At 42.2% G+C, this 27,219-nt stretch overlaps 1 protein-coding gene across 2 annotated transcripts; it reads left to right on the top strand.

Annotated features, from left to right (window-relative positions):
• The first annotated feature begins 1,937 nt into the window (after nucleotides 1–1,937).
• Nucleotides 1,938–25,341, top strand: camsap1b (calmodulin regulated spectrin-associated protein 1b). Of its 2 annotated transcripts, none has more exons than XM_070903807.1 (18): nucleotides 1,938–2,103; nucleotides 7,077–7,339; nucleotides 11,650–11,811; nucleotides 13,703–13,783; nucleotides 14,219–14,251; nucleotides 17,322–17,463; nucleotides 17,714–17,853; nucleotides 17,955–18,051; nucleotides 18,607–18,730; nucleotides 19,285–19,367; nucleotides 19,493–19,577; nucleotides 19,843–22,141; nucleotides 22,549–22,685; nucleotides 22,773–22,987; nucleotides 23,389–23,491; nucleotides 23,620–23,732; nucleotides 23,951–24,069; nucleotides 24,761–25,341. In XM_070903807.1, the coding sequence occupies exons 1-18, from the start codon at nucleotides 1,938–1,940 to the stop codon at nucleotides 25,055–25,057; spliced, it is 4,659 nt and encodes a 1,552-aa protein (XP_070759908.1). In that variant the 3' UTR covers nucleotides 25,058–25,341. The 2 variants fall into 2 exon arrangements, with proteins under 2 accessions (XP_070759908.1, XP_070759907.1); XM_070903806.1 differs by having other exon boundaries at nucleotides 18,607–18,763.
• The last annotated feature ends 1,878 nt before the right edge of the window (nucleotides 25,342–27,219 follow it).

Below are 27,219 nucleotides of genomic sequence, written 5' to 3'. Positions count from 1 at the left end.
ACAGAGATAGATTTTTACTCAGAGGAGCTTCTGCACGTCGTGTTTTTTCATTTGGGAGCGCTCCCTTGTCTGCCTGGCGTTTGTTTCAGCTGAAAGCCTTCCGTGGAGAGGTTGTCACACAGGCCGCGAATCGGGTCTTGTTGCTGGGAGGAGACCATTCAGACTCGCCTCCCTGCTAGCATTATTAGCTGGCTATGATGCGTCGCTGCTGCTGGTGTATTTTCTACACAGCAGGTCACTGTAAAGCGAGGCAGGTCCTTGGTTAATTGTTTACCCCGACGGAACTAAAGGGTGACTTGAAGATACACCACACCTTTCAAGGTAATGTCTTGCCAGCTAGCTAACGTCATTCATGGGGCCGATGTATGCAGTGCTGCTCCTGTAACAGTACACACCAGCAAGCTAACGGTTAGCCAGTTAGTTAGCTGCTTTATATTTGCATGCATGGCCGCTTAGCTAACATAATGTTAGGCAAATGAGTACTTTGTCACCTAACGGTTATTCCCTTGTTACGGTTATCGTAACACCAGCATACTAGCGTTATAATTATAGTTAATCCAATTAATTAGCAATTACCTAGCTTGTTCAACAACCCAGCATTGGGCCGTTAATGGTAAAATAATGGTAAGGTGGTGAGGCAACGTTGAGTTAATGCTATAGGTAATGTAACATTCACTTAACCAAGGTTCAGGTTTAGTTTTCTGGCGAAATAAACGTTACATACCATAGGACCATAGTATGTGTAAGCAGGTATATGCACTTGTTTTTCCTCAAAACTGCCATTCTATCAATTAATTAGAAATGCTCTACTGGATGTGTTCTTACTGTTTTGGTAATTTCACATTTCAGATAGAAATTCTGTCTAGTGTGTTGAAGTCTAGTTAAAAAAAGAGGCCAAAGCAATGGAAATGTCCAAACAAGACATCATCCTGAAGGGGCAATTGAAAGTGAAAGTGCTGTGAGTTTGATGTAGGCACTGATTAGAAACATAAGTCTGCTTTACTTGACTGCACACGTCTTTAATAGTAATAACACTTTTCAAAACAAAGTTACAAAATGCTTCAAGAGAGAACTGACAAAGAAACTCCCACTAAGATGACCTAGATTAATCAAAAGAGTTACAGGAGACTTGGCACAGAAAGATTTAAAGGAAGTAATTAAGACAGCAAATACTATATTCTTTAGTTGTGAGTCTAGACTGGGCAACTGCTATCTGAGTTTTGTTTTGCGGGATTTGAGGTTGTTTGTCAATGCCAGAGTGTGAGTAGTTAGCTTTATCAATTAACAGTAAGATTACTCTGTTTTTATTTTCATGGTCAAAATGTACTTTCTGCAAGCAATTTCTAATCAAGCAACTAATGGGATAATTTATTAGGAGTAGGAAAAAGTTACTGACCAACATCAGATATCTTTTGCTCTGCAGTTGTGGACTAATACAGTACCTAATGTGCTTGCCACAATGTATATCATGACCCAAAAGTGTAATTCTTGTATTCAGCAATGTTTTCAGTCACCATGGCCTCACTGTAGGTTCATGTAACTACTAGAGTACAGTGACTGCAAAGACACTGTCTCCACTCTCTCATCAAGCATTTGACATAATGAATGTGATCATGACTGTGAGGATGCTATTTTGGTACTTATGTCTCAACCACCAGATGTAAGCTTAATCGACCACTTAAGGGAGGATTAACAGCAGCACCCAAAACAGTATTTTCCTTAATAATCAACCAACACCAGATGAGGATTTTATTTAATTATTTATTGAAGAATCACTCTAATAGAGCATCCAGACACTCAAACAAGCCATGCCAGTGAGAATAGCAATTTGGCAGATTGTGGATGGCTAATTTCCGATTATTTGGCTGTGTCTGTTACTCAGCAGTATGTTCAGTATAATTGAGACTGTAACATCATGTTTATTTTTATTTTTAAGGATGGATGTTGATTTGTGTGCTGGTGGGGAAAGTACCAGGAGAAAAGTGGATTTGACTGGTGTTGCAGAAGGCACAATGGACGTTGTACCATTGGAGATGTATGACTCGGCCAGAGCAAAAATAGCTGCCAACCTGCGGTGGCTGTTTGCCAAAGCCTATGGCATTGGTAAGTAATTTAATTTACATTCACGCTACACAAACACTAAGCTATATGTCAGCTATATGACTTACTTACTAAATAACATCTATGTATCTACTAGTATGGACAGGTTGCACATTTTAAGAGAGTTTAAGCTAAGTTGAGATAGCGCTTTCTGCAGCATGTTTTCTGCATATTGTCATAGTTATTTCAGATGTTATTGTTGCAACAATGTGTTTACTCTTGTCCACATATTGGTGTCAGCAGATTGTGTAGAGCTTCGTTGGTGAAACATTGACAGGAAAAGAGCAAGAGAAAGAAATATTTGTGTGCACTTGAGCCAACACTAATTCCCCCATGACACTTGGCAACTGAAGCCTCCCTCACTGACTCACCACATCCCTCCATTCTTGTAGGGTGGCCAGTGAGATTGAACCCAAATCAGGCTGACTGACAGGCACTGAGGATTAGGCTATATTTGTTAGACTGTACTCAGTGCATGGAAAATACTGATCTGCACTGCCAGTCACTCACTCCCCGTTAAGATGGTATCAGCATTAGTAACTGGGCCTTTAGGCCAGATCTTCCTGTCTTGTCTGTGGTTGCAACAGTCAAGTGTTGAATAAATTTCAGGGCTGAGTTGAGTTGTATGGATTTTTGGACAACCCTTAAGGATCTGTTTCCTTGTGGCTGTAGAACTAGCAATCTTAAAAAAAAAAACCCAGCACTATCGCTGCTTGTCTTCTGTTGTGTTGTTGATGCCCAAATCCACTTTCTTTCCCTGGGCTCAGCTGGTCAAGTACATGATGAAGAGACCTATTTAACTATTTGTTTTGTTTTTTTATGTGTAGATGAATTTACTGTAGATGTGAAGTTTGGGAATAATTGAAGTCATGTCCATGCCAGTTTTCTTTTTTTAAAATTTGTTTTAGCTAAATGTACCAAATAAAGGATAGGTTGACATTTTTTAAATCTGTCTTAAAACAATAGGTGCCCATATGAAAATTGAAACAGGGTTTGCTTATTATAATCATACTTCCTGTTCATCGTGTACATTGAAAGATTTATTCCTAATGTGTTTTCAATGATGGGGGACCAAAGCCACAGTCTCTCACAGTATATGTATTCAAATTTATCTGAAACTTGTACGTGGATTCAGCACTCTGAGTAAGTCAAATCAAGTGTTTGTCCTCCAAAGTTAGTGTTTTGGGTTTAAAAAAAAAAAAAAAAAAAAAAAATTCTCTTGAAAAATTGTGAACTTATCCTCTAAGACTAACATAGCATGCTTGCAATAAATCCTACCTTCATGAAAGTTAATATGTAGAGAGATGTTGATTCAACTTTATGTTCATTTTATTGGCTGTAGTTTGTGGTGTTGTGGAATTATATTGAGAGGTGTTTCTGATATTTACTCCACCCTGCTGCAAACACAATTAGTGTAGCTAATATCTCATTGGCACATAGTGGTTCTTCCCAAGATACACAACATAGATAAGTGTTGGAACTAGAGGTGGCTACCTGTTATGTTGTTCTAGCCAGTGAGTCTGCTGAAAATCTTTTATCAGCACTTGGAAGTTAACTGCAATTAACAGTCATATGTGGGTGATTCTTTTTCCTTTTTACCAGCCATCATTAGGAGCTCCAGTTGGAGAGTTCTTTGGTGAAATAGTGAGCGTGGCTGGTGAAACTCTAGTTGAAACACTGACTGTGTCCCCCGCACTTCACCAGTACAGTGCTGGCATGTTTTCAGATTAGATACACTATGAATTATTATAGGCCCTGTAGTCCAGTGTTTCTTTGTGCATACCTATACAGTAACCATGAGAACAAACTAATGCGTGAGAATGTAATTTTTCTCGGAGAGCCTTCGCTCAAATAATACAATTTTAACCTCTGAAATGTTGCAGGATTAACATCGCAGTATGCCACCATTGTTTTACTGCAACGCTGCGATTTACCTTTTTCATTTGCTACATGGTTTCTCGTTATCGTAGCAGCCTCAGCTATCTGATGTCCCATGATTCACTGCTTTGCATGTCTGTTGCATCAGTGTAGTCTCTGGTCAAATCATCCATCATTATTTCAGAGGCTCATACAAGCTTTCCTTTGTATTTTGCCATCTCTTTCATATCTGTGGTCATTACAAAAATTTCTTAATGCCACTGAAGCATTCATTTTAAACAAATGACTGTAAGATTAGAGTTTTAATGGTAACCCAGTTTGTGGATGGAAAGCTATTATCTCTGCTCTAAACCTTATTTGCTTAAGGTTCAATACTTCAATACAATAAGGCTCATATTTTCTCACAGTTCATACCAAGGCTCGTAGACATTTGCTTGCGTAATTCACTGTCTGTCATCATAGGCCCGTGCTTAAGATGCAGGCTGAAAGATAGAGCATAACAACATCTCTGTGCAAACAAAAACGATGCATCATAGATGAACTTGGGTGGAGATGCTGTTCAGTTATAATAGAAAAGCATACAGTAGCTCCAAAGCTTTGGTGATCCAGAGGGAGGCAACTCAGGTGCAGCCGCAATTATCTTCCTCCCATGGGTACTGAATATATTAGCCACACAATTTTCACCCTATGGCTCATATGGTGTCTGCTATGATGCTAATGCTGCACAGTTGTTTGCTTGGCTTGTGCAATGACAGAAGTGACGTAGTTCCATTATAAATAAGTGCGGTCATCACGTGATGTGGGGGTTGTCAGGGATTCAGGTGCATCTGGTGCGTATTCATCAGCGTAGGGTCCCTGTTAAGTTTCATGCATGCATGTCTATGTTTGTGTACATGCGCTTCTGCCCTACTGCCCTCTGAATGGGCCACAGCTGCTCCCAGCCTGAGTGACCGACAGCCAGACACAACACCAGCGAGAGTGAGCACCCATCATCATGGTTTCAGGCACATTGCTAGTCCTTACCCTGCTCTCCCCTGCTTGTGCTGAGCGTGGTGTGGTGCTGATCATGGTTGGCTGACTCTGCTGTAGTGCATCCTAGGTCTTGCTGCCAGACCTCATCCTATCCTCATGCTCCGCCCCATCCCAGTTAGTATATTTTTCCGCCTGGCTCTTGGTGGCAGGAGGGTGGGGGGCAGCTGCCACACAACATCAGTGTCTGTGGAATGAAGTCAAACGTGAAGTCTCGCCCCAGCCAGACCCCTTTGTTTTCATATACAATCAATCCCACTGTTCCACTGTGTTTATATACTCGGACACAGCTCTCCAGGAATGACCCACACTATTGGGTGTTATGCATGATAGATTAATGCTGTTGTACAATGACATCCTTATTTGCACCATATGTACGGTGGCAGACAGCATATCTGTAGGTGAGGCCTGTGTTGTTGTAATGTATGTGGAATGCAGTATAGAGGATCAATGTGATCCTGAGCATTAGCAGCTACTGACATAAGGGCTGCATGGTTCATCATATTAAAATCACCATTTCAAGTTAAGACCTTTTATGCAATCTCATTCTTACATGACAACAAATCTTCATAGTTGCATTAGCAGGGAGATTTAATGCATGAAAACAAAGGCTCCTAATTACTTCTCAATAGGGATGTCAACCTATTCGGGCATATTTTAATGATCAGAGCCAGAAAAACTTGACTGGGACATCCCTACTTCCTAAGTGGCATCAGCAAATGACAAGACTGTGATACCCCATGTGATGAACTGTGCACAGGCAGACATAAAAACACATCTATCATCGGAAGAGTGAAGAGCAGTGCTTTGCTTTGGATGGATCAAAAAACACTAAATCTGTTAGAAACCAAGAAACCTTAACCTTGATGATGATGAAGTATGTGATCTTATCCAACCCTAGTTATATTGCAGCACCACAGGGTAACACCACAAAATGTATACAACTAACTGAAACATCACCACAAACATAATATGATGAAGACCACAAAAACAACTGGGAAATCCCTTATATCTGACCACGCAAATGTAAAATGTGAGACCTACCTGTGTCTCACATGTGAATTACAGAGGCAAATGTTTTCCCCAGGAACTGTGACAGAAAATCAGAATCTCAATCATCCAGAACTGGGCATCCAAAACTGACATCTGTCTTTGCTAGTTCATGTTTTATCCTTTATTATTCTTTGTCAACATATTCAACATTTGTGCTTTGTGTATTATCATCCACAAAAGCAGCTGGAAGAAGCTGCCTGCCTGCCTTCCTGTTTTTGTGAGCAGGAGATTGCTGATGAGTGGCTCCCTTTATCCCTTCAACCAGAGCAGACACTAAGAACATACACACATACGGCTTATGCTGTGCTACTGGAGCTCAGGCACAGTTCAAAACAGATTTTAACAGAACAGGGTTATTTTCTATCACCACACCCATTTTAGGCCTCAATGTGTGGTTTATCTTGCAGTATATATTTGGTTTGTACATGCCTGAAGTCAAGTGCTTCATCCCTTGCCCTTATATGGCTATGGCTTCTGGTTTTGAGAGCGACTCCACATTCAAAGCAATAGAATCTCTTGTGTTAGGTCATTGTTTTCTTTACGTTTTTGTGGCTCCAGTTTTTTTTAAATTAGTGCTGGCAAAGCTCACCGTGTCACCTGAGAAGCCTGGTCTCACTGAGGACTCGACTTAGCAAGGATCTGTTTCCTAATGTGCTCCTGAGGCAATACGCTGTGACTTACAATTACAAATGGCCATGTTTGCTCCAAGTAAACTGGAGCCAGCATAGAGCAAATATTACATGGAAAGTGTTGTGTTTTGTCACATTCCTGTAGCCTGTTGACACTGTAGAAGTTTGATGGGTGTAGGCTAAGGCAGACAGAGATGTTAGTGTTAGTGCTCGTCAGGCACCATTGTTTTTCCTACTTCATCATATCGTATCTTACTCTTTTGTTACCTTACCAGGTAACCCTTATGTCTGTTTTCAATCCAGGTCACAATTTAAAAAACTACACATACTACTTTAGGAGCACATGGCAATGCCACATGGTTTACCTAACCACTGTCTCCATTGCAGACCATATTCCAGAGGACTTAAGGGATCCGTTCTACACAGACCAGTACGACCAGGAACACATCAAGCCGCCTGTCATCCGCCTGCTGCTGTCCTGCGAGCTCTACTGCCGTGTCTGCACCCTCATCCTCAAGACAGAGCAGGCGGCATCTCTTCAGTCCCACCTGTCCGTCATCCAGTCTCTATCGAGGAAGGGCATATATGTTGTGGAAAGTGATGATACACCCGTCACAGATGAGGACCTGGCCTGTATGCCCATCAAAATGGTGAGTGGATAAATTTAAGGTTTGGATAGACGTGTTGGTAGTCGCCTGAAAAAAGGGTGGGTATCCTAATTGATTACTTGAGTTGTAAATTAGAATTTTTAAATCTCTGTGTACACTAATTGACCATTTTCAACTTAAGCTGCTGCTCTTGGTGAAAGTAGAAGTCAATAATACTGAGATGTTTGTACAGTAAAAGTATAGACACATTCAGCACCAGGCAGGCCATGATGTTGCAGTAGCAAAATGTAACTTGTAGCACAGATTGCCTGTCAGAGAAGAAGGAAACCAGGCCAGAAGCTATAACAACTTTGCACATTACCTGTAACATCCGCAGCTCTTCCTGCTTCTGATGTATTATCTTACCACAGTGAAATCAGTAGAGGCTACTGCTTTCATCCTTATCCAGCAGTGCAATCAATCTCAGCTGCGTTTGAGACTCTGGGAAGTTTCTATCTACTGTGTAGAGTAACTTAAAAACCTTGTGGATAGGCATAACATTTCACATACACTGTGTATATGTGAGTTTCAGACATGTTTTGCTGTTTGACTCAGTGGAACAGTCTCCAGATGATTTGGCTGCTCCCTTATCATTGATTTATTCAAATTAAAAGGTGGAATTTGATTGTTACTCGTGCTAGTCATGTTCGGGCAGTCATGCAAGATAGGGCTGTGATTCGTGTTTGTGGTGTGTTTGTTATTGTGCTATGGCAATATTGTTTCCAGCCTGTCTTGGGAGGTTTTTGGCCAGACTTATTTTCTCTCTTAAAAACACTTTTTATAGTTTTCCACATCTGTTCTTTCTCTTAATCGTTAGCCAAATATCAGAACCTGTTCTCATTTTTTATGGGCAATTTTATAGTAAAGCTGGTCTTTTGTTTTTACATTGTAAATGGGCAACAGGTTGGGATGGACCACAATCCAATATTAATTCTAATCACATTTCATTTATGGCTGCTGTAACGTTTTTGATTTGTTATCGATTAATCTGCAATTGTTTTGATTATTGATTGTTTTGTCTTTAAAAGTCAGAAAATTGAGGGGAGAAAAAAAGTGAAAAGGCTAAATTGGCATATTCAGATTGCTTGTTTTGTCAAACCAACAATCCAAAACATAAAAAGACATTAAGTTTACAGTCCAGAAAACCTATTCCATAAGAACATATTCACTGAGAAGCTGGGGCAAATGTATTTCTGGCATTTTTGCTTAAAACTACCACCAAGTGTTTCAGCTTTAGTTTCATTGGAATTTATTTGGTATTTAATGGTAATTCAGTTGAGTGAATAAATGAGAAAATGCCAACACTTAAGTAATAAAAAAATGACATACAAATCCTAATATAAAATTGAGGCCTGTGCCCTCTCAGAACAGGCCGTTTAATCAGGGGCAGCAGTGTTAAGAGGGTTACTCTTGTGCTAATGCTTCTTAGAATGGATTTTATTGTCTGTGATATTTTTCTCACCTACATTTTTGTCAATCTGTTAAGAGCATTTGCTGAGTGCTGGCACTTTTCTTCCCCTTTTTGTCCTTGAATGCCCAGATTAAATGTCTTTTATCCAGCTTTGCCTCCCTGCCGTTCATTATTTTGTTTCTGGAGAAAATACAAGTATGAGAGAAAGGTTTCTGCTTATGCAGGAAACTGGTGGCTTGGCTCTACTGACCCTTTCTGTGTTCATCCTACTAGTATAATATTTTCACAGATCAGCTCTTAAACAGGTTAAATGTCCTCTGTGTGTAATCCTCTGGGTCATCACCTGAATCAACAGCACCACGTCAGAGCATAGTGAATGAAGTACAGAGCACCCACCCCAATTGTGGTAATGAGATCCGATGTCTCACAATTTCACCAGCAGTACTTCACTTCAGGATAGAATGCACACCAACCAGCTTACTTGCTCTCAGCCATCTTCCTACCCTTTTGTTACCATGGAAACCAGCAATGGTGTTGAGCAGACTTCCTCTCTGCAGGCTGGCTAGTCTGGGATGTGCGTCTGCATTTCCTGCTAGCGGCCTGACAAAATAATCCACGCAGGCCTGTGTGTAAGCAGCCAGACACAAAGCCTGGAGAGGAGATGGAAAATCCTGAGCAGGACACCGCTTATCTCTGGTACACTGTTGGAACCCCCCTCCCAGTTTGCTGACTTGACAAGGCGTTTCCATAGCAACTCCCATTTTTCTATGTGTGTGTGTGTGTGTGTGTGTGAATGAAACGGATTCTGCACCTACAGACAGTTCCTCTGCACCTTGTCTGACTCTTGTTGGGGCAACAGCTGGGGCTAGTAAAACCTTAGCTAGCCATCCTCTTGAGTCCACTTAAACTTTTGTGTGTGTGTGTGTACTGCACACACACACACACACACACACAAACCTACACCTCAGGGCAACAGCAGCCCTTGCTCCCCATGGGGCGCCACGCTGCGCTGATGAAGGGCAGAGTGAGTGTTGTAGGAGAACAAAAGATTGAACAGCACATCATGCTGTTATATTTGCCCTTTTAATTTATTTTTTGAGCACTGCTTATTGACACGTAGGTGGTAAATGCAGTGCACCTTTTCATTGAATTTGAGTCATTCATATTTTCTATTGCTGCATTATTATGTTGCACATACATTATGTTAGGACTCTTCTGTTCATATTGTACTGCATATTTAACTGACATTTTCCTATGTATGAAAGCTAGCTGATAGATTTTCAAGCCAATATTAATATTTAAGATTTATTTTTATATTATTATGATTTTCTTTTTAAAAGACCAAGTATTTTGGATATGGACTCCACAGATTAGATTTTTAAAAATATTTGACCAAAATACTTGCTGAGCAGGACATTTTAAGTTTAATAAACTTGTCAGTGCTGACTGATGAACAAGCAATGTAGAGTCTTATATGTGCTGTCCGTAATTATCACCTGTCATATGCCGATAAAGATGTAGCTGTGATAAACCAATATCACCTATCGGTCATGGTAAAACAAGCAGTCAGTCACTCATACAGGTTTTAAACAAACTTATTCTTGTCCTTTTGGACAAGAAACGTCACAGTGTTCCCAGATCTCAGCAATTAATGATGAGTACAGTGTATCATAACTATTTTAGTTTTAATAAACCTGAATTATCCTTTAATTGGAGGCGGAGCAACAGTAGTTCTGAACAGAGATGTACCAATCTAAAAGGAACAAAGCATTTATCTGGAATTTCCTTAATGCTTAAATTGCCTTTTTAAAAACATGAAAGAGCTGAGCAGAACAGTAGCTGCTGTGTGAGTGGATCCAATGAGCCAGCAGAACTTGAGCAGCCTTTAGCCTTCATGTATTAACTGTTCCCTGTCTTGCATATTACAGTCTAAATTTCTCTGGAAGTAGACTTTCACTGTTATTGTCTGTGTCCATGTCGGCCCTGCTGTGGTGAAAGCTCTGAATAGCTCTCATTCGTTATGTTAACGAGCCTAATCTCTGTGCACTTGCATTACCAATTGGATTAGGCTAGCAGCATGTTACACAAAGCAATGGCATGTATATATTTGTTGTATAATGGTTTCTAGTAACAGACTCCTACATAAAATGACATTTAGAAAAAGAGATTTATTACAAAAATTGAGTTTTGCCTGCAGATTTATTAGTACTTTGCTGGTGTTAATTCCCACCCTGGCTATCAAGAGGCAGAATCTTTACTGGTAGGCACCTGGTGTGAGGCACTTGGAGTAGGGATACCCCTGCTGGGCCTCTTGATTTCATTAGGACATATAGAGCTGGTCTAAGAGTGGACACCTGTTGTGCTGAATGAGAGGTTTCACCTTTGATTAAACCATGGTAGGTTATTTAAAGCTACACAATTGTTTAGTAACCTCAGGATTGTCCCACTGGAGCTCTGATGACAGTACCCTTATCCATTAATCTCATCCATTTAGCCACACCCCATAGTGACTGTTACATCCCAGAATCTACTTATATGGATATGCTTGGAACAAACTAGTTCTTACAAAGTGTCGTCCAAACATGTCTGAAGGAGATTCATAACATTAATTGCCCCAAGTGATGTTTCATAGTTGGTGATAATTTCTCACTTTTCACAGGGTATAGTCAGCAGGAAGTCTTCATTGCTTGTTGGAATTACAAAGTAAACGTGTACATTAGGTCATATTCCACACTAATAAGCTTCATAGCATTTTATGTTGTGTTATGTTTGGATAAATCTGCATTACATTGCAATCTCAGCTTCTTTGCCTCCAGCTTTGATCTTAATTGCATTGGAAACTGAGGGGAAAAAAATCCAATGAAATTGAATTGTCCTCTGTTTTTCTTTCTCCCTCACCCAGAGTGCTCACATGCCCATGATCGATGCCCTGATGATGGCTTACACGGTGGAGATGATCAGCATCGAGAAAGTGGTGGCTTCTGTCAAGCGCTTCTCTACCTTCAGTGCCTCCAAGGAGCTTCCCTTTGACCTGGAGGACGCTATGGTCTTCTGGATCAACAAGGTTTGAACACACACCACAGACATAAGCAATGAAGGTACAATTAAAGAAACGCAGCAGTACATATTTAAAAAAACGTTTACAGCAACAACGTTCTATACATCCAGTCCAGCCTTTTTACTCCCTAAATGTCATAGGTGACTTGTTTTCTTGAGGCATGTATTTCACTAGTACTCAGAGACGGGCCAACAGATAAGGAGTGTGGATCTGGTGCACACACAAGAGGCCCAGGCTCAGGTTGCACTCATCTTTCAATGGGTTGAAGGCCCAAGGCAGCGAAAGCCATGACTCAGTGTGTCCATTAATCATCATAATGTCCCACACTATCACTGTCTGGGAAAAGGAAAGTGTCTGTTTGTGATGGACAGTATTTATTATATTTATTCTGTATATATATATTTATATAAATATATATTTTAAATCATTTTGATTAATCTATTAATTGTTTAGCCTATAAAATGTAAAAACAAAAAAGATAAGTAAGTAAATAAAGTTTATTTATAGAGCACATTTAAACACAGCTTAAGCTTAAGTGATATACAGAAGGACATTAAAAGAGAAACATACCAACGGCAACAATAAACAACAAAGGGCAAGTACAGAACTGTAGACTCGGCACCCAATTAAAAGATTAGTGGGCCTAAAAGGCCAGTGCATACAAGTAGGTCTTTAGTGTCCATCACAATTTTCCAGAGCTGAAGGTTAAAGTTTCAAATGGCTTGTTTTGTTGGACCAACAGTCCAAAATCCAAAGATATTCAATTTACTACTACTAAAGAAAAGCAGCAAATCCTCACATTGAGAAGGTAGTATCAGCAAATGTTTGCCATTTTTGTTTGATAAATGACTTCAACAGTTATCAGGATTGTTGCTGTTTAATTCTCTGTCCCTTGACTAATCAGTGTTGCTGACAAAACGTGATAAGTCAGTCATTTTGTTTACATGCACTTAAGTAACTGGGTAGTCTGACTCACTGGATGTAGGCTGTTGGGATAAGTCTGCCATTGGCCGACTATTGCAGTCGGCATTCTCCTCCCCTTCCGCTATCTGCGTGTTACTGTTTTGTAAGAGCACCTTTGCCAAGACAAGTGTGACTGGTTTAAAGAAATACACACAAACCAGAGAGATTTTTCATATACTAGAATGATGATGGGTTGAGCCGGACCTTTCTCCGAAGCGTGGAGATAGGTCTGGCTATGCAAGACTAGTAACTAGCTAACAGTCAGCTTTCTCCAGGAAGCTATTCCTTAAATTCCATATAAACAAAAAACCTGGTTACTGGAATCGGGGTAGGAGATTAGAAAACTATTAGATTTCCCCAAGTAGATTTCTCCTGCAGAACGCTGATTTCTTCTATACCATGTATACAGCTAACTGGGTTTCTAATCAGCTTTATGCGAGTATGCATGGGCATAACAAAAGACTATAGACTGAGAAAGTAAAAGCAGAGTGGGAAAGGAGAAGTCACTGCACGTAGCAATGCACCCTCGTATTTAAAGTCATTCCATCCAAAGTCAGACTTAAAGTGAAACTAACACAAACTAGCCTCCAGAACTCTAAATAACCCAGTTTCCACTGCTAAATAGTTGACTGTTTGTACAATTCAGACACATTTATTCTGTGAGGAAGAGCTGTGCTCTGTCTGTCCGCTCACTGACATGTTAGTCTGCTCCAACACAGACACATGCACCAAAGAAGAAAAAAAAACTGTAAAACAAGTAAGCAATCTCCCAAAATAAGGTTGAGGTTAGGGGAGTAATCAGTACTCACCTGTTGCATGTATATGCATATTTACAGTAATGAGGTTACTACAGAGCTCTTCAATTATCTGCATAACCTGGTTTTTCTGGGTAGTACATGTAAACATACTGAATGTGTCATTATTTCTTCTTCAGGTGAACATGAAGATGAGGGAGATTACAGAAAGGGAGCACAAAGTCAAGCACCACCCCCTGGAGTCCCCCAGCCACCAAAAGGTAAATCCGCTCAGTGTCTTCCAGTTGCTTGTTTTACAGGAGAGAAATCCTAAAACCAAGAATACCAGTGCCAAAACAACCAACAGGTTTCTGCCAGTAGCTCCATATTTCTGGCTTTTGGGGACTTTTAGAAGTATCTCCTTTTATATTAAAATCGTTTTTTTCCTCATTAAGTCTTTAACCCAGGTGGGTGTCATCACCACAAAATCTTTATCAAGAAAAAAATTGGTTCAAGGCAACAGCAGGATCCTTAGTTTTGATAAGGAATGTTTCTCCCTAATGGCATTTCGGAGTTGTTCTGACCCTGCTCTCTTTTCTCTGTTTAAACCGGAAGCAGATCCAATCCTTTGTCTGTGACCTCTGACTTGTTAATCTTTCTGCTCCTGTTCCTCATCTGTCCCTCCCTCCCCTCTCTTATCCCTGCAAACTGGATAGTCTCCCTCCAAATGGTATTGGAAGCTAGTCCCTGTAAGTTGAATGCCAGCCCCCCCCCTCTCCCCATAACCCCATTTTCTTCCTGCTCTCCCCCTTGCACGCATAGTTCTGTGTTGATGTGCGCACACACCACCATGGCTCATTCAAGCTCATTTTGCGCTGCTTGTAGCCAATGTGTCAGCAAGGGGGAGAAAGCTGACAGCCATTTCTTTTTTCTTTTTTTTCTCCTTGTAGCAAATATGCCACACAGGTGTAAGGATATTCTGACCTTTGTGAAGTGTTCAAAAGATATTCTTTTAGCTTTGCAATGTGTGCTATCTCATTTCAAGCTCAAGTAGGCCATGTGGATTCGCTGTGCGTGTGTGTGTGTGTGTGGGGTATTTGCTTGCCCAGTGACAATAAGAGCAAATCCATGCCAACACCTCTCCTTTGCTTCGCAGTCCCATCCCTGGTCACCCCTTCTCACTGATCTGCTTTGTCATTCCCCCTCCGGTCTCTCTCTTCTGCTCTCACACACTGTTTCCTCTGTGCCCACGGTCTCCTCTGACAGTATCTCTGCTCTCTGTGTGTGTGTCAGCCTGATGTCATGCACGAGCTGGCCCACTGCATGCTGGAGCCAGAGGAGCTCTCCGAAGCGGTACAGTGTTCCCTCTTAGTGAGGAGAGGTCCCCATGTGTTGAACTAATTTTGTAGTAGAGCTCCTTAAGGTTGGTTGGTAGTTTCACCTGTGACTTGTGACAAAAGCTGTCTCTGTACAATTGGTATAATTTTGTGGAATAGCCTCCCAACACACTGTAGATGCAAGTGTTTAGATACCCTGATCTTTTTAGCTGCTCTCCTTTTTAATGGCTAATGTTTGTGATCTTTTTAAATTGTGCATGGTTGTCTCCTAGTTTCGCCAGACCCGTCCTAGGGTTTGGCATAGCACAGGTTTTGTAATTTTACATTATATGTGCTATAGCAGCACAAACAACAACAGAACATAAGGATTCACACATCCTTGACTGACACACATTGAACAGCGCTGAGACCATTGTATAGAACATTAAGTTGACATAACAGCCTAGATCTCCCGTGTAGAAAAGTATTTTATAACTTATTAAAATAAATAGAAGCCAGACTTTGTAATATGCTAATTAATGATCAAAAACAGCCGACAGGTTAACAAAACTTGTAGTCAAATTATTCAGACCTCAGCTTAGTCCTAAAATAAAATAAACAGGCCAGGCCTGCCTCAGTCCTCACTCACGGACAGCTTGTCTACTGGTTTTTATTCAGAAATAGCAACATATCGACATGCTGTGGGGTTAGACTGGTGCGTGACTGTGAGACCTGCGGTGGAGAACATCGGTTCAGATGGTACCGATGTCCGGGGAACGCAGAGATAGCACCTCGCTAGTGCAACCAGCCTTGGGAAGAACGTCTGAATACTTTTCCACAACAGGATCCAATGAGGGGGGATTGTCTCTCATACAGATGTCCACCTCTGCCTCTGGGTCATTAGCTTGATGAAGGGGTGCTATAATCGTCTCCTAGGAGCAACATCGTGGCTATTAACTCATAGTATTAATCAGCTAAAATTCTTATTATTGGTTAATAGTTAAACGGTTAATTATTAACGCCCCTAGTTTGGCATGTTTCCTCAGTTTGTGTTAAAAATGTTTCTCTTTATTAAAGGGTTTAATTGTCACTGACAAATTTGTGTTTTCTCATTTGAGTCAAGTCTGACATATAATGCATTTTTGAGGCAGATATTTTTATATTTGAGAGTTCTGCGATATATCGTCCAGTAGTAATTTGTTTTTGCATAGACACACAACATAAACAAAATCTTGATACGGATTCCTTAAATTTCCTTTTTAAGGAGTTTTGTGTGACATTTTATTGTTGAAAAATCAACTTGTCAGTGCTCTCTGGTGGACTAACTATGTAATGGTGTCACTGTTTCTAAATTATTTCAACCTGGTTTGGTATTTCTGTGCTTTATTCTGTACAAAGTTTTTATTTTATCTACGATAAGTTAATATCTGCTTTCTTGGCGTCATTCCTACATCTGCATCATGTGATGTAAATATCTTGCACACCTCTCCGCATTTCTAAGTAACTGATTAATTTTGTGTCTTGTTTACAAATGTCACAGAGAATGTCGGTTTGATTAGTCATTAGATAGGGAGTGGTGTTCCAAGTATAAGGTGAATATTTGTAAACCATTTAGAGGTACAAGCAGCAGTACTAATCAGTACAGTTTACTTTAGCATCCTCTGCAGTCTATATTTGTGTTGCTCCAAATCACAAGTAGGTCTGTAATGGATCTCCATTTTTAGTTTCTATAATGGGTGTACATGCCTATGTAACCATGTGTCGCCTATATCATTTGGGTCTGTTGTATTTAGTTAATTTGTGCTTGATCAATTTGATAATTGAATTGAGGAAACTGAAATAAATACTGAAAATGTCCGTCCTTACAGCTGTATAGAGTAGGTATCTAATGCATCTGGGGTGTGTGAGTTTCTGTACTAACCACACACTCATTTCCCATAAGCAGGCCAGTGATTACCCCAGTTTCCCTCCCAGTTAGCTGGCTCACGTTGCCTAGTTTTCCTGGGCTCCACCGCTAGCTGCCTTCCCTGAGGAAGGCTGACCATCCACTCTGTGTTGTTCATATCACTGCTTTAACACCCCCACCTCCATCTCCTCATACAACCAGGTCTTCAGGGTTCTCCCTAAACTGCGTGATAATGATGCCACGTGATTTTATCATTCAGCATCATTTCCTTTTGGAAATTACATTAAACCTGCTTTTGATCGAGGAGTATCATCACATATTAAAAAAAAAACCTTTTGCTTTGAAACTCCTGGGGAGAACCTAGATCTGATCTTTAGATTGATAGCCTAGAACATTAACTGGGGCCGAAACATCCATGATCAATATATGCCTTGACTAGTTCAGTCGTGAATCTCACCAGAAGAGATTTGTTCTTGTGGCACTAGTCATTGCGTTTAGGATGTTTTATGATGCGTCATTTGTTGATTGTACCATGGTGGTATGTGTTGTTGTGGCTTTCCTTCTCATAAAACCCTCTTGTCTCCCCCTGGTGGTTAGGTACGGTATCGTCGGGAGCACGCTTCAGGCCGACAGCTACCCTTCTTCCCACTGCTGGAAGACCTGATGAGGGATGTTTGTGACGGAGCTGCGGTGCTCACTGTGGTCCACTGCTACTGCCCAGACCTCATGAAACTGGAGGGTATGCTTTCACACACTCGCACACCCACGTTCAATATCTGCATCTCACTAATTATCAGTTGCACTCAAGAATTTTTTCGTAAAGAGCATCAAACTTTCTTTGCCAACACATTGAATTTAATATCCATGTGTGATACTATTTTTGGCACTTGCACATGGCTTACTGTCCCAGTCCAGTCAGTGTGACATTTATAGCCTTCAGGTCTTTGAGTCGTGTCCTGATTTGACCTGCTCTCTGCCCCTCTGATCAGATATTTGCCTGAAGGAAGTACCATCCATCGCTGATAGCCTGTACAACATCCAGCTACTCAGAGAGTTCGCCAACGAGTATCTGAATAAAAGTTTCTATCTGACGACGGAGGACATGCTCTACTCGCCGCTTGTGCTCAAGGTACAAAAACTAACATACTGTGTTCTCATAAACACATGTACTAGGTGGGGATAACCATTCTTGGTGTCTTTTTTAACATGTTTCTTGTGCTCTCTGTGTAGCACAATGTGATGGTGTTTATTGCTGAACTCTTCTGGTGGTTTGAGACTGTCAAGCCAGAGTTTGTCCAGCCTAGAGATCTCCAAGAGTTCAAAGATGGTGAGCATCTGTGTGATTACTACACTATATGAATGTTACACTATATGTAGTGTAATATGTAATACAAATATTATGTAATACAAAACATAAACACGACATTAAATTCATGTGATACACATAGCTGCAAACTTGTCCCCTTTTAATGAGAGAAAAAGTTATTTGGGGTATTGGGGGGTACGGTCACCTTTTTCTACCCACTTGAGCTTGCAGCTATGATATCCAAGTTTAGATTGAACAGTTTTCACATTTCACAGTGCAGCAGATTATAAGTATAACTGTTTTTGTTTGTGCCCATCCATACCAGTCCTTCAACATGGATCAAATAACTGAAACTGGTATATTGTTTGTGTCTTTTTTTCTTCAAAAGCAAGACTTTTGAGCAAAATATCATGTTTATCATTGGAAGTTGCATTTAAAACCATTGCATTTTTTTTATTTGCGTCACAATTAGAAGTACATCCTGGTTAATGTCCCGGGTTGAGCTTTTCTAATGACAGCCAGCATCAGTCACTGCGTGTATTAAAATGATTAATACCTCTTTCTTCCTCCCCTCAGCTCGAGCCATAGCTCAGCCCAAGAGTGCCCGCCCATCAGTGCCTATCTCCAACGCCACCAAGCGCAGTTTCCTGGCCAGCCCTGGTGTGGCTGATAACCAGAGCAGCCCAGAAGTCTGTAACAGGTACTTCCTGCACCCTGAAGACACTGACCCCCTGTAAGTCTTCTCTCACTTTCCTTCTCATTCCGACTCGTCATGATCCTGTCTCCTAACCAGTTACAGTAGCTCTACAAGAATGGGTAGATATGCAGCGGTGTCTGACCTTCACTCCCATGTCAACCTCCACATTTAACCCTTTGTCTTCTCCCTCACCAAATGTAATGATGATTTGCACAATGTTAAGCTTATTTTTGCATTGTGTGTTTGTCTGTGTGCATTGTTGGACTGAAATTTTAGATTGGCTATCTTAAAGGGTACAGGACTTTACAGGATTTTTTTCATGCCACTTGCTTGCCAAAAATATTTGGCTTTTACTGTGTCTGCGTTGAACTATAACTGAATGTATTTGGTTTGGGGAAAAAATGTCTTGTGTTGTCTTGGGCCTAACCTGTGTGCTTTGTTAATCCAGTAAAGACTTGTTCTGCTAATCTGCTCTGCTAATAGTTTTTGAATGACTGTTATGATTTTGCATACCTGCTAAAAGTAACTAATTTCTTTTCTTTTGTTTTTTTTTTTAGTAAAGGGGGTCCAACTTTCAGTCCCTCCCACCCACTCCTGCCCCTGCGACAGAGGCAACAAAAGCAAGGAGAAGAGGGTGCAGGTAAGGAAAATACTACCCTGAATGCCAACAAAAGATACAGGGTTGTGTTCAACTTGTCATTATATGATGGTGACCAGCAGCTGTTTTTATATCTATACACAATGCTTGTGTGTGTTTCTGGTTAGGTCTCAGAAACCGCTCCAACTCCCTGACTCAGATGGACGGACAACCCCGAGGCTCTGTTGTTGCATGGCCTGACAAGAGGCAGAGGTACCTACCTAAGAGTTGTAATTTCTTTAATGTATCGGTTACTATCACTATTATTTTATGTAAAAACTGATGTGGAACCTTCATACATCTGGTTTTGTCCTGCATCTGTATCCAACTGGGTTTGGATGTGCACAGTATCACCTTCTTTGCTTTATGTTTTATTAATTCAGATTCTAACCAGATATCATATGCAAGAAAGAATACAAATTCCATATATTGTAAGCTGTATATCATGCTTAGTTAATTTTTCTCTCTCCTTCTGCAGACCAATGTCCACACTGAACCCCTACATGTTTCATTCAGCCACAGACAGCGATGCAGACATGGCCTCTGGTGACAGTGTGAGTCTGGCTCGCTCCATAAGTAAGGACAGCCTGGCGTCCAATGTCATTGTCACACCCAAACACCAGACTTCTGTCCACCAGCCTCCACAGGCTGCAATGCGCAGAGTCAACGGCCATGGCCTCCTTGGCAATGTCAACATTGAGGATGAGGAAGAAACTCTGGTGGCGGTTGCTAGGACTGATGGTCCCGTCATCCCCAAACGGGTTGACGGGACGCAAGCAACTGCCACGGTGGCACCCAAACCTTCCACTGAGTCCAAACCTGCACCAGATAGCTTTTACCTAGAACCACTGATGCCTGCCGTGCTCAAAACGGCTAAAGAGAAGTCTGTATGCCTAAACAAGGAGGAGGAGAGTGGTGAGGGGCACCACTCTTTAGGAAGGGGCTCTCTACGCCGAGGAGATGGATCTACATCAGCCGTTCGTAGGAAAGCTCCCTGCAGCCTGAACCAAACCTTTACCCCTTCAGGTGAGGAGGCAGACTTGTCAGCGGAGCCTCCACAGAGTCAGGCAGGTTTCAGGCCCATTGCTACCAGCAGTGTGGATCCCTCATCCAGAGAGCCAACCGGGGGTTTCTACCTGCATTCAGATTCTGAGGAACCAAAGTCTGGCCAGGTCCTGGACGCTGAGCTGGAAGACCTGGATGAAGAGGAAGAGGATCTGGATGAAGCTGTTACCACTAAAGACCCCAACTGGCCCAGGAAAGCCTTTAATGATGATGAAGAAGAATCAGCCAAACTCCAAGAGGACATGAATGTGAAAGAGCATGAGGACAAAGACATGAACGGTGGCAGCGGTCGCTCCAGCCCCTGCCTCAGCGCTCACTCCCAGGCTAGCAGCATGGCCAGTGGCAGTGTGCGTATGACCTCCTTCGCTGAGCGCAAAGCCCAGCAACAGCGCTTCGGCAGCAACCACGACCTACGCTCCAGTGCCTCCAGCTCCCAAAGGACCACTCCAGACGGATCAGAGAGCAGCGGGCCCCTGACTTCCTCCTGGAGGCTGAAAAGAGACCAGAGCCCCTCCTCACCCTTGGGAGGATGCTCTCGTACAGGAGATGGTAGCGGTGGTGCTAATGTACTGGCTTCTGAACTTGTCCAGCTCCGTATGCAGCTGGAGGAGAAACGACGTGCCATTGAGCACCAGAAGAAGAAGATGGAGGTTCTGTCGGCGAGGCAGAGGCAGAAGCTGGGAAAGGCAGCCTTCCTGCACATTGTAAAGAAAGGTGGAGGCAAGAGTGACACATTACCCAACCCACTTAAAGCTGACATCACGAAAGATGAGCCCAGTGGGGAGAAAGGACCGTCAAGTAAAGATGATATGTGTGTTGATGCCCTGAGGGGGGGCAAAGAGGGGGAGGGAACCACCCCGCCAGGTGCCTTAGAAGCAGACAAGAAAGGGACCAGCGGAAGCTTCTATCTAGAAGAAGAGTTGGACCTGAATGAGTGCAGCCGCTCCATCGAGCTGTTGAATGACGCCATTGGCAGCATCCAGCAACAGATGATGCAGCTGTCACTGCAGCAGGAGATGTTGATGAAACAGAATGTACAGCCCCCCCCAAGTGCAACTCCACCTCCTCCTCTCACCAGCGACAAAAACGGTGACTCTAAGTCGGGGGCAAGCTTTCACTTTGTGGAGCACGTCTCCAGCACTAGCACTGCCCCCACCCGGAAACCCCCCAAGCTGAGCTCAGGCCGGAGCTCCAGGTCCAAACCATCAGAGCTAAAAATAGCCAAGGAGCAGAGCCGGCAGGCCACAAGGACCATCACCCCCACCCAGAGTGGATCAGAGACTTTACCACACCCAAGGCAGTTATCTGGGGGCAGGTCCCCCAGGACAGAGCTGCCCGACAGCCCCAGAAACCCCACAGCAGGAGAGACAATCGACAGGCCGGGCTCTGGCCACATTAGGAGCGCCACCTTCCGACTTCGTGACGAGGCAAACATGCGCCTACCGACTCGAGTGGACCTGACGGCAGTGGTTACTCCAGAAGTGTCCTTTGACGAGTGCCTGTCCAGCACCATGAGAGAGTCTGAGCTCAATTCTTCAGACGGTTCAGGGAAAGAAAATATCCCATCAGAGGAGATGCAGCGCAGCAAAGCCCACCTGATTGAGGTGGATATGTCAGACCTGAAAGCTCCTGAGGAAGAGGAGGCTACTGAGGACACAACGACAGAAGGAGAGGATGGAGAGCAGAAGTCAGTCATGGGCTTCTTCTTCAAGGTAATGCCTTTTTAGTTTTTATTACAGTGCTGATGATTTTATAAATTGTCTAGTTATTAGCTGATGATATACTAGTTAGTAGGGGTGCTTCTAATAATTATTTTGATGTTGATGCATCTTTTACATGGTCATTTTTTAAATTAATCTACGTAATAATTTACTACATGAATATTAGAAATATTTACTAATTCCCATCTCAGTTCGCAAGGGCCTATGTAATAAAGTTGCCTTTTTTGTCTGCCCAACAGACAAAATAAAAGAGATTAAAGCCACCTTTGAAAAATTCAGTCATTGTTTTCTGATGATCGACCCATTCATTATTCATTTCAGCACTGAATTAAAAATTGATTACATACTTAAATGTGCAAGTGATGGTCCATTATTCTTTTTTTCCCACCATGTTCTAGGATGAGCAGAAGGCAGAGGATGAGCTTGCTAAGAAGAGAGCAGCGTTCTTGCTGAAGCAGCAGAAGAAAGCTGAGGAGGCTCGACTCCGTAAACAACAACTAGAAGCCGAATCTGAGCTCAAACGAGATGAAGCCAGGTAACTTATTTTTTGCCAACGTTGGCATCAGATTCCTTTATTCTTCCAAAAAAGACCCCTAAATTCAGGAGTTTGTTTTCATTTTAGACGGAAGGCTGAGGAGGACCGCTTGCGTAAAGAAGAGGAGAAGACGCGGCGAGAGCTGATAAAGCAGGAATATCTGCGGAGGAAGCAGCAGGAGATGTTCGAGGAGCAAGGCCTTGTCAAGCCCAAAACCCCCAAACCGAAGCAGAAACACAGACCCAAGACTGTCTTCAGAGAGGAATCCTCCAGCGATAATTTCTCCAAGGGCTCTTCTACACGTAAGAATGTTACATCATCAGTTTGGCATTTAGCTTTTACATTTTTCTGTACATGTCTCAGCATGCGGCGCTTCATTTGTTTTACAGTTATTAATACGACTATGACTGGGGTTCATTTCTGACACCAATGTCTTTGTCCCTCAGTATTTGATTTTTAACCCATTGTTTTTGAGTTTTTGAGTATCACTTAGGCTTGTTGAGGATGTTGTTCAGGGTTTCCTGCAGAGAAGGTGGACTTCACCTCAAACAATGACTACCACGTCTTAATCATAAGAATTAATAAAAAGAATTAAGAATTAAACAAATTCAAACAAATAAAATAAAACAAAGTTGTTTTAACGCAGCAAGTGTCATATTTGAGTGTGTTAAGATTTAAGTGGCGTGCTCTCTGTTTCACACAGCTGACAACCTGAGCAACGCCCAATCAGGCTCAAGTCTGTCCCTGGCCTCCGCTGCGACCAACGAGGCCGACAGCGTCAACTCTGGAGGGGCTGGCTCCCAGCGGTAAACTGCTCACAGTTTGCTAGTTTACGTTTTAAGATTTGCAGTATTTATAGTAATTTCTGTTTACAAAAAATGTCATCATGTCATCCTTTCTATTCAACGTGCCCTCCTTTCATTATGTCCTCCAGCTGTGACTCTGTGGAGTCGTTTCCAGGCAGTCGCAACAACAGTCGAACTGCAGAAAGAGACTGGGACAACGGCTCCACTGCATCTTCCATCACTTCTATGGCTGAATATACTGGTTCGTGCACAGATAATATTTTTCTCAGCTATTGTCAGATGTGTTACTATTTTACAGAACAGTGGTTGTGTTTTTTCAGTTGACAAAAAGATAAAGATGTTGCATGACGTAGACTTATTGACAGTTAATTAATAGTCATCTGACTGCCTGATTACTTTCTCTCTTGTTATGTGTTACATAATTCTTATGTGGTCTAACTGGCTTTTCTCCTTTTTCAGGTCCTAAACTATTCAAGGAGCCCAGCGCCAAGTCGAACAAGCCAATCATCCACAATGCAATCTCCCACTGCTGCCTGGCCGGCAAAGTCAACGAGCCTCAGAAGAACCAGATCCTAGAGGTCAGTTCTCTGCCAGACATACACCAACGTAATATCTGCTTTATGATTTACCTGTTTATAGAAAGTCACTGTTGTTAAAAAATCTTGTGTAAATTAACTCTGTTGGAGACTGTTAGATATTCTGGTCTGAATTTTTCCAAATTTGCTTCTGCTGGTATCATTTCATGTCACACTCAGTACGTCTGACTGTACTCACCATCAACGTCTTACATGAAATTCTGTGACACTGCTATCTTGGCAACGTGGCAGGTGTCTTTCTCTGGTCCATTTTTGTGGTACAGAGGAGGGAAACACCTTTCCACTCGTAAGAATTTACTTCCTTCATAACAGCAAAGCCTGTAACACGAGCCTCCAGAAAACCAGGTTAAACTAGGCTTACTGGATGGACATTTTTGGGGTTGACTAACTCTAGCTTGCGCACACACACTATTGACAGACACGGAGAAAGTCTCTATGCTATACTACAAACACAAGAGCAGGTACTCACTCTTTTCAAAAGTATCTGCTTTTGTGAATGTAAATGTCTTCAAATATAAGATGTCTCCCCAATTTTTACAAACAAAATTTTTAAGGAAAAAAAAGTCTTTCAGGACAAAAAGGGTATTTCTTCTGCAGCCTTGCATTGATGAACCTACTACGTAAATATACCTCAGTGTTATATTAATGCCACATTAATAACGTTCCCCACTAGGAGTTGGATAAGTGCGAGTCCAACCATCTGATGATCCTGTTTCGTGACGGCGGCTGCCAGTTCAGGGCGCTCTACTCGTACTTCCCCGACACCGAAGAGATACAGAAGCTGACGGGCACAGGACCCAAGAGCATCAGCAAGAAGATGATCGACAAGCTGTACAAGTACAGCTCGGACCGAAAGCAGTTCACCGTCATCCCTGCCAAGACTGTGTCGGTCAGCGTGGACGCCCTGACCATCCACAACCACCTGTGGCAGGCCAAGAGAGGCACTGTGCCAAAGAAAAGCGGAAAATAGCAGGCCGGATTTTAAACCCTCTGTCGTCCGAGTCATCTTTCCCCCCATCTTGCTTGTTTCCTGAATAGACTGCATTGATGCCCACAGCAAAAGCTCATCGCCATGCTCGGTCTGCAAACCTGCTCGGGAGAGGCCACATTTATAGACATGTGGTCATATGTAGGTGGACCAAGGCAGAAACAAGGGAAAAGGTGTGTGTGCGTGTGTGTCTCTGTGTGTCTCTGTGTGTCTCTGTGTCTCTGTGTCTCTGTGTCTCTGTGTGTCTGTGTGTGTGTGTGTGTGTGTGTGTGTGTGTGTGTGTGTGTGTCTCTGTGTGTGTCTGTGTGCGTGTGTGTGTCAGGTGGTCTGAGGGACTGGTGCTTGCAACAAAAAGAGGAATGCCGGCTGAATATGCTTCTCCTCCCTGTGATTTCGGTGCGATCTGTTCAGGTTTCGTTTGGTCTGGCTCCGTTTTTTTTTCTTTCTTTTTCTACGACGACCACGACTCAAGCATGTGGCATTCTGTTTCTCTCTCTCTCTCATATGTGGTGGATGTTCATTTTTACATGAAGTATTTATTAGTTCAGCACTGTCATGGTGGAGAGCTCAGCTGCAGCACTAAAGTCCTTCCTCCTCTCCGGAAACGACTCTTTTTGGATAAATTCGGACAAAAGGAGGAGATGAGGGGGAATTTCTGTCGCTCTTTTCAGATAATCCGAAGCAAGGGACCTTTGTACAACCCTTTAGGGACCGTCGGACCGCTCTGCTGTCCCAACAAAAACAACAATCTCTTCCTGCGTGGACTGTCGAATCTGTCGAATCAGGCTGGCATTGCCGAGTTTGCCTCACCAGGGATCTCCAAAAAACCTGCTGCTCTGAACTGTCTTCTTCTTTTGTCACAGGGGGAGCTCCTCAGGTCTCCCCTCAGACATCCGTTGGCCTTTTCACGCATCGTGGTACTATCGTCTATTTATTCAACCGCTTTTTAAAACGCTGATCGTGTAGCACTGGATATGTGTATAGCAAAAAAACAAACAAACAAACAAAAAAAAAAACGTTAACGGTCATTTTAAATACTTTTATTTGTCGAAACATCCTTTTTCTCGAGGGTGAATGATGGGTTTTGGTACAGAAATGATGCTTTTTTTTTAATTTTAGCTTTTTTTTATTAAAGCGATGTGGCATAGAGTTTGAGCTGATGTTATGTGTTTTCATCATAACGGGAATTCTCTGATGTTTAGAGCTTAGTTGTGTTTTCTCTCTCCACTGGGCACTCTTGAATTGTCCTGTATAAAGGTGCACTCATGAACACTTGTCGACGGCTTCTTTCATGCAATGTAACCCCCCTCCTCCCCTCCCCCTCCCTGAGTGTTTTTGTCGGCCTGTCCCATCTTTAACCAAGAGAGCGGCACACACACACACACACACACACACACGCGCACACACACACACACACACACACACACTCTTGTTGTGAAGAGTGTTTCCGTGCTGCTCTGTAACCGGTTCAAATGACAGTATTTGATATATTCACAAAGGGGTTTCTGTGTGTGGGCGGGTGGGGGACTATGGCTCAGATATGTACCAACATTAAAGAACATTCCTCCAAGGTGTTGACAAACACTGCCACGTCGTCTCTCTCTCTCCCTCTCTTCTCTCCGTCTTCTCAAAAATCAAAGTGCTTTTTTAGAAACCGTTTGTTGGCCTCGAGAACAACCAGAAGTGTTGCACGAGCACTTTACTTTCCGTTTGATGGGGGATTTTATCTTTTTTTTTTTTTTTTGAACGGGCATCAAAACTAATCAACAACACTGCTATTGTGCGAGGAAATTGTGCAAACTAAAGCAAACACTAAGATTTAATACTGACGGGCCTCCGCTGATGTGATACTACTGCCGTCTCCAAAAACAACAGAATACTTGATTTCTCATTTGCTGCATTTTTGTTTTCTTTGGGGGGGGGGTTTGGGTCGGGGAGGTGGCAGATCTTTAACTGTATGTGAGTGTATTTTTATGTTAACTAAAAGATTGTATTGGCATTTGGTCACCATTTTTGTTACACTAGTGTACTTTTCATCCTTGTTGATTTTATCTTTGATCCCATGCCATCTATTTATTTTAAAAATGGAAGCACTGAAACGGAATAAATTTTCAAGTGAATAAAAGTCACATTTTTTCATTTTT

This window comes from Enoplosus armatus, chromosome 4 (genome assembly GCF_043641665.1).
Source record: "Enoplosus armatus isolate fEnoArm2 chromosome 4, fEnoArm2.hap1, whole genome shotgun sequence".
Taxonomy (NCBI): Eukaryota; Metazoa; Chordata; class Actinopteri; order Centrarchiformes; family Enoplosidae; genus Enoplosus; species Enoplosus armatus.
Note: the sequence above shows the minus strand (reverse complement) of the source record. Positions and strands in the feature narration are given on the sequence as shown.